Below are 7,979 nucleotides of genomic sequence, written 5' to 3'. Positions count from 1 at the left end.
GGTAATACAGCAATAAAAATGTTCTTGCTGAGGAAATAATTCTCAGGTTTTTTTATTAATTAACACCACTGAAAAGCATTCATTGATTCCTCAGGCCAGGATTCTAAAATATAAAATACAAAAATAGCTATGTTGATCCTCCTGTCTCCTGTGCTTTTAGGGTATGAGGAATTTTTGAGTCGCATCACGACTGAGACCGTCCCCTAAATGTTGCTGCTCAGAGCCCCTTTCTTGCCAGTTGTTTTGTACAGATACAAGATTCTGCTGGGTCAAGCGAGTGACAGAATCAGGGTTCAAGGACTTGTGTTTAAGAGAGGATAACAAACTGTGATTACTGCCACTTCAGAGGAATAGGCATGCAGTGAATCCCTCTCTTAAATGTGTGTGAGTGCGTATGCCTTGCTGTGCTGGAGCCACATGGCATTCCAGTTTTACCAGATAAATCGAGTGGATGACTGTTCCTCAGTGTCTGTGTTCTAGGATCACACTTCTGCTAACATTGTTTCTTACCCTTTTCTTTTTTTCTTTCTTTAATTTAGATCAGAAGCCAAAAAGACTAAAGTTAAAAAGAAGACCAACAATCCACATTTTGATGAAGTGTTTTATTTTGAGGTTGGTATTTCAAAGGAACGGGCGATAAGCTGAAATACTATACTGTAGATAGTTGGCACAGCGTCCTGCTCCATGTTGTGCCAGCTGTCGTCTTTGAAGGCTGTTTCAAAGCATGGTGCAGGGGAAAGAAGTACCCAGGATCAGACTAGCTGTCTGCTGAGGGAGCAGTATATTGCTTCAGCTCAGGCGCTCTGTAGGAAAAGCTTCAGGGTGGGTACTTTTGAGCAGCAGGGTTTATACTCCCATCACAACTCACCCCAGAAGAGTTTTGAAAAAGAACAGTTAAAAGGGGGATTTAAAAAAAAAATAAACTATATATTTTCTTTTTTAGCCTGTGGGTTTTTTTATAGCTGCTCCACCCAGTCTTTCCCAGTCAATGGGAGGAAGGTTATCTCCTAGGAATACTGAAAACTGTAGAGGAAAAATGCACTTAAACTGGGTGTTCTGGCTGTCTGCCAGTCTGCTGCAATACCAGTGCCTTTCCTCCAAGTGGGTGAAACCTCTGCAGCTTTTTTTAATACAGAGCATTTTCAACAAGTCCAGTTAAGACAAAGTATAATTTTTATGAAAGTGCTCATTTTGGTTCTTTCTGGCAAGAGTAGCTGTAATTTTGAGATGTCCATACATATATGTGCATGTGTTTATAATTTGGATACCTCCTTGAAACTTTTCATTCTGTCTTCTAAAGTATGTGTATCTTTCTCTTTTCTTTTTCTCTTGTACATCTTAGTCCTGGTCTATGCTTAATTGTTCTATTTCAGTAGACGCATCAAGAATGTATCTGGCACAATGAAGTTGATGAAAAGCCAGAGTAGTACAATGCAGTTGGCGTATCATTGAAAAGCCCTTTCTGCCCGTACGGCTTTCATCATTCAGGTCACACTGGCATTAGAAATTGTTGCTGGCATAAGGATGGCACTTAGGGATGTGGCTTCTCGATTCGGTTCAGGGCCGCATCAGGAAGGAGAGCTGGGGAGAGAGCAGCAGATCTGAAGTGCGCGTATTCTTGGCAGTGCCAGTGAGAGGCTTATTGCTGTCTTCCCCCTCCTTCTACAAACCATCTTTGCCTGGAAGCTGATGGTTGTACTGACTAATCTGAAGTCTGTCATACCAGCGGAAACGTGCTCTTGTTGGTATATTATACTTGGATTCGAGGAACAGATATAGCAAGTTCTTTATTGGCAGGAATGCTTTCTCACTGCCCAAAGGGGTGGAAGCCGTGAGGGTTGGCCAGGATAGCTATCTAAGGTAATGTCTCCTCTGCTAACCAACACGTCTCCTCCTAGGATATAACTTCCCTGCAGACTTAACTTTAGCAGTGAGCCTTTCTGTCTCCTTGTGTGACTCCACGAGACTGTGTAGAGGTGCTGCATGGGCAGGGTTGGTGGGGGAGAGATCCCGTGGTACTGAGTGCTGAAACTGCACTGGGGTGTCTGTGTGTTTACTCAGGGCTGCCCAGGATTTCAGTCTGTCACCTGGCCCAGCGCTGTGACCTTGGGCAGTGACACAAGAGTGATGCTATAAGTAAACTAAAATGAGCTTCCTTATTCTCAACATAGGCAGTTCCGGAGGCATCTGTCAGCGAGAGGTTTTTAATGAGAATGTAGTCCAGGAATTCAGACTGTAAACCACAAAACTTCACCTGCCTGATTCCTCAGCCTTCTGTGCGCTGCAGAAACAGCGAACGTTTGGTATTTAAACGCTGAACTTGGCAGGTGGTGCCATATTGGGAGAGGAAGGAGAGAAGCAGAAAGCATCTTCCAGCTGGAGTTGTGGAGGGGGCTGGAGGCTTGCTTAGCTTGCCTTTATGCTGAAAGCTGGGTTGCGTGCAAGTATCGGCAGAAGCAAAACCTGAGCTCAAGCCCGTGCCCCAGTTGTTCTGCTAACTCAGAGCAAAATGTTTTCTGTGTGGGTAAGAGCGGAGCTTGGGGAATGTCTGAATCAGCCAGAGCTCTGAAACATAAACATACCCTTAGTGCAGACAGAGCCATCATAGATTTATGTCATTTTGAGAGTAGTTATACATATCAGGCTAAATGTCTCCAAGGAGCAAGGTTCAGTAGAACTGCTGTGACTGGGAAATATATTCGCCGCTGAGACATGGGGAGACCTGTGGCTGGTGCATGCTAACGGAGTGCTCCGATTCCTCTGGAGCTGCACGGATTAATGCTGTTGACAGCGGTGTCACTTACTGCTTCCAAACAGCTTCATCAGCTTTCCTGCGGTCTGCTAGCACAGTGATTGGCTGTGCCTCCAAAGAAGAAGCTGATCTGTAAAAGGCAGCAAATGGGTGCTTTCCTTTCTACAACCAAAAAGTCGCACAGATTTAATTTTTTAAATGGAAAATAGCTTATCATTCGTTTGGGAACTCTAAGGGCTTATTTAAGGGGTGCGATGAGCGAAACTTGCACCTGATGGTTAGGAGCCATTTTCACCACCTCTCCAGCTGCGGCGCGGTGTGGGGGCTCAGAGTTCTATATGCAGCTACAGGAAAATGGCCCACTTATGGGAACTGAAGAAGGTAGTGCTGGGGACCTGTTTGCAAACCTTCGTGTGTTGGAAAAAAAAAAAAAAAAAAAGAGCAGCTGATAAACAGCTTGCTGGCTTTGCCTAAACAAAGGGACCAGTACAGCAGCGTTGTGCCCCCATTTTTTGTAAAATGGTACCTGGCAGCTAGTTCAGCACTGGGGACTGGGAGTTCCCTCATCTCCACTTCTATCCTTGGAATGGATGGACTTCATAGAGCTGGCTTTTTAGGACTACCCCTCTTGAGCTCTATTAATCTGCACACTAAGCAGTTGCACAGGTGAACAGAGACACCTTGTACATGCAGACTCCAGCAAAACTTCTCAGAAAAGTGCTTACTTAAGAGGGACATGCCGTAAGTTACACCTATGCTGTAACTTTTTTTAGCGATTCATGTATTACAGACAGTAAAAGACTTAAGTTTGCTTCCTTATTAAAAATTACACCATTAGCTTCACAGTGGTAGTAGAAAGTGTCGTTTGCAGTTATGTAGGACAATTTCTTGAAGCCCCAGTGAAGACGATTGCAAAGGTAGAGCGAGAAAATTTGTGCTGAGCTGCTGAAGTTGTAGGCTGTATTTAAATCCTCTGTGCCTCTGTGCTCTTGGGCTTACTGGTGCATTTGGTTCAATTAGTCTACAGGGTTTGGTCTCCAGTGCTGCTAGTACCTACCTTATAGTTTTTATGTATTGCCTTGAAAAGGGTGCCTGCCTCACCCACAGACACAAAAAAGGCTCTGTTGAGTGGCCTGTGCTGAAGATTCTTCTCTGGTTCCTCTCCACATGTGCAGCTCTATCTCTTCCTCCCCTGTTTGTACCATCTGCATCTGTTGTACAATATAAAACCAAGAAGTCAAGTTTACAATAAAAGCTGGGTTTTGTGAGTGGGAAGTATTAAGCCACAAATGTATTTAAACCTACAACAAAGTCTAGCTTCTGTGTGCAACCAGGAGCTGAACCCACACATCATACACACTTGCATTTGATCAGTTCCTGCTGTGGTTTCAGCTGGGTGGGGTAGCCTTTTTCTCAAGTTTCTGGCACACTATACAGAAATACAACTATCGAAGTCTTTTTATAATCATGCTAGAAAACAAATTTTAAGAAATGTTTGTACAAAACCTTTTTTTGCTAATGATCTACACTTAGAACTATCTTCCTGTTATTTTCTGCCCACGCTTTGCTGTTTATCAGTCTTGCAAATATGGTTGGTGAACTGTGCACCTGGTTCTGTATTCTGATATGCATAACACAGGCTACCATCTCTTGCACAATTGATCTGCTTGGTATTTTTTTCTATGGGCATGATAAATTGACTTCTAGGATGTCACGATAGGTAGAACTTCCCAATTTTAATTAGATCCATTGTAAATGTTTTTAAAGGTCATTTTGTGTTTGTTGGGTCCCCCTCCCTCCCCCCTTCAGAGTGCCTCAGGGCATCCGTTGTACAGTTGTATTTAAAACCCAATTATTAATTGTCCTCTTATTTCCCTAGGTGGATTATAAAAGTGGTACTCCTCTCCATGATTTTTTTTCTTTTGTCAATGTAAATTTAAAGTACTGTAGTAATATTAAAGACATCCTTTTTCTGTAAAGAAAGTATGGAAGATCTAGTTACTCTTGGATATGACTGTGTAACCACCACTTTTGTATAGTCAGGAATCTGTTTAGTCAACATGTTTATTCACGTGCATGAACGTTTTCAGAATCAGGACTGAAGTCACTGCTGCTAGTATGAAGTTCGCAATCTTATGGGGCTTTGTACAAGTAACATTGGAATGCTTTTGTATCAGATGAAGTTGTTAAAGTTTCCTCCTTTTTATTAGGTTACAAGACCCAGTAGCTACAACAAGAAATCCCATTTTGATATTGAAGATGTTGATGAAGTTGACAAAATGGAGATTAGGTAATATAAAACACTTTATACTAATAATGTTGTCTTCCAAAGTTGTGTAACTTTGTAGTAGACTTGGTTTTCAAAGTGGCCGGCATGGTTTTCCTGTTGATACATTGAGATGAGTCTTCGTCACTGTATCTGTATGTTCATTTACCTCCACTGTCCTGTAGATTGTATCTGAACACATGATGGTTCTGCTGCAGGAGAGATCCTTATTATTTCCCTTGGTATCCTATATACACTGTGCGTATACGAAAGTGCAGTTATCATTAAGCACAGCCTTTTATGCCTGGGCTCCCCTTTCCTCCCTCCCTCAGCTTCCCAAGAGAGCCCAGAAGCTTTGTGATGCTCTCAGTAAAAGAGTGTGTTTTCTTTTATCACTTAATTTTAGCAACCCATATAAGGTCCTTCTTCCCTGAAAGGAAACTCTTGAACTCAGAGTTTCTCTGGGGCAGAGGCAGTTTCTCTTCTCTTTTGCCTGCCAGACTTTAACCCCTTCTTGCAAGGCTGGGTATGATACATGTGAAATCCATTACAGAGGAAAGAAGTAACTCTGATTTCAAAACCAAAACAACCCCACCTCACCCCCTGCCATCCACTTAGTACTATTTTAAAACCTTCTGAGCCCTGTCAACCAGGGCTGTGGAGACAGGTGAATAGAAAGAGTGGAGAGGAAACAACAGGAGGTGCAAAACCCAAAGGTATCACATGCATCATACCATCACATACATCGAAACTTAGAGACGTTGGCCATCTGGGGATCTGGATGCACTGTAGCTGAAAACTGCTGTATCTGCATCAGGCGATGAGAAATTTCCCCTCTCCTTTATGCTAGGATTTGGAGGAGAAGAGGTTGAGGGAGAATGGTGGCACCCCCTTCCTCCTCAGGTATTGCCACTAGAGAGGCAGTGAGGGCTTATCTCCCAAAACATTCCTTAGGCCTTTCAGAAGCACAATTGGCCGTAAGGAAAGGAGGGGAGTCCAGGAAGGGGGAACAACACTTACTCCCAGCAAGCCAGACACATCTATGTTCACAAATGAATAGATGAGGGCTGTTCTAATTTGACTGTCGCTGCTGGTTCACGTAGCCCGTTAGTGTAGTATCACAGCACTTCCAAGCCCATTAATGGATTTGTGCTTGCCGCGGCTCTGTGAGACAGGAAAGGGAAACTATTCATACGGAGAGAGGCAAGAGCTCTATTCTGTTTCTCCGAGAACATCTGCATCAGGCAGCGCAAAGGTAGCTGGATTAAGGACAGCCCACAGCCAGTTCATAGGAGAGAGCGCAAAGGCCCAGGTTCAGTGCCACGCTGCTTTGGTGGTGTCAGTGTCGCAGCACAGATGACCTAGTCCGAGCACCAGACTGTATTTCTGCAAAGCTTTGCATGGCGTAGGCAGGTATGAAGTAGCATGTCCCATACCCAGGGGATGTTTGCGGTGGAATGGGCAGCTGAACGGTGTCTTGGGAGTCCCAGGCTGGTCTTTGTAACCGTGCTGCCCAGCCACACGCTGATTTTAAATGAAAGCTAGGATTCTCTGATAGTTTTGTGGCTCTGGAAGGGGACCCTAGGCATTGGTGGACAGTGGTTTACATGTTGCTTAATATTTCAGTTGGTTCTTATTTTGTGCTACTTCGAAATGGAATCATACAGTTGTTTTCCTTACTAAGTATATTTTCTGGATAAATGTCTGTCTGCAATGATAATGTATGTGGAGCTGAGCTTCAGAAAGTCTTTCATTCCTTAAAAGCAACACATCACAGTGTGGTAAAGATGAATAGTTTCTGAGGAGGCTTACAAAATAATTGGGAAAAGATTAAGCACTTAAATAATACACAAAAGCAGATAAAGCGTTGGTCTTGGTTGGGCAAACTCTTTGCTCAGAGGTTTTGTCCCCCATAGGACAGAGTGGTTTTGTTTCCATCTCAGGTTCCCCTTCCACCCCCGCTCACTTCCTCCAGTCTGTTTAGTCGGAGTTAGATTGCCCCCGTGCCCTCTGGACGGATCATACAATTTATGGGTTTGGAGGTTTGTTTTCTTCTTCTCTCCTGAGAAAAATACCATTCCACAGCATAAAGAGAAGACCTAGTCCCTCATGGTTTCTCTCTAAAGCTATGAAGGTTTCTCTTTTTGAGTGGGTGTAGGAAGTTGCAGGCAAGGCATATCGACACTTAGGGACCAGATGTTCTGGTGAATTCATTGTTTCTCCTCCCCCTCTTTGTTCTTTCTTTCTTTCTGTCACTTACAGTCTGACCAGTTTCAGAATAACACTTGCCATACTTTTGCCTTTTAAAAAGCTCAGGAAACGGTAGTCTTCTGGACTCTTAAGGTCTGTGTGTTATGATTTTTAAAATGATGCTTATGCTTTGTACTCCAAGCACAAAACAATAATTTCAGAATTTGCATTCCTGCTTTGCTTACTGTGTAGTGTGAGATCTACCTGGAGTTGTTAGTTCCTCTCCTGCAGATCCTTTGCACTGATTTTTTTTCTGTAAGTTAAGTTGCTGTGGGGGAACACCCTTCGGCTGCATATGTTTGAAAGTGTTATCGCTAGTGGGCGTCTTAAAAGAAGTTGGATAAACAAGAAGCCAGTAGCCTGTAAATACTTCTAAATTTTAAGTTTTTGACTACACGTAAGTAAACTTCTCAAAAGATTCATCTCCTCCTGAAGCAGCTTTTAGCTATCTGAATTAGTTAACAAGATAGTAACCAACCAGATACGGAGAAAGAGGAGAGGAGGTTGAATTTTCAAAGATTTTTTTTTCTTTTTTTTTTTTTTCGTTCTGGGGAATTCTTGCCCTGCAGAAATACTGTCAAAATATCAGAGTTGGAAGAACTTTACCCAGCAGGCATGCAATGTGAGCTCATGGTATGTCTAGTGTATGAAACTTGATGCATGAGACACTGTTGAGATATACAAAGCTCAGAGGGTTTAAAAGTGACGCCC

General features: G+C 43.1%; 1 protein-coding gene across 4 annotated transcripts in view; it reads left to right on the top strand.

The window, feature by feature from the left end:
- The window catches only part of RASA3 (RAS p21 protein activator 3), a 134,423-nt gene that overhangs the window by 102,382 nt on the left and 24,062 nt on the right, over positions 1–7,979 (top strand). For all 4 annotated transcript variants that reach the window (XM_049834083.1, XM_049834086.1, XM_049834085.1 and 1 more), the window contains exons 7-8: positions 540–612; positions 4,963–5,042. In XM_049834083.1, coding sequence (XP_049690040.1) covers positions 540–612; positions 4,963–5,042 — 153 coding nt within the window. The remainder of the gene's footprint in view (positions 1–539; positions 613–4,962; positions 5,043–7,979) is intronic.

Source organism: Accipiter gentilis, chromosome 31 (assembly GCF_929443795.1).
Source record: "Accipiter gentilis chromosome 31, bAccGen1.1, whole genome shotgun sequence".
In the NCBI taxonomy this organism is placed as follows: Eukaryota; Metazoa; Chordata; class Aves; order Accipitriformes; family Accipitridae; genus Astur; species Astur gentilis.
Note: the sequence above shows the minus strand (reverse complement) of the source record. Positions and strands in the feature narration are given on the sequence as shown.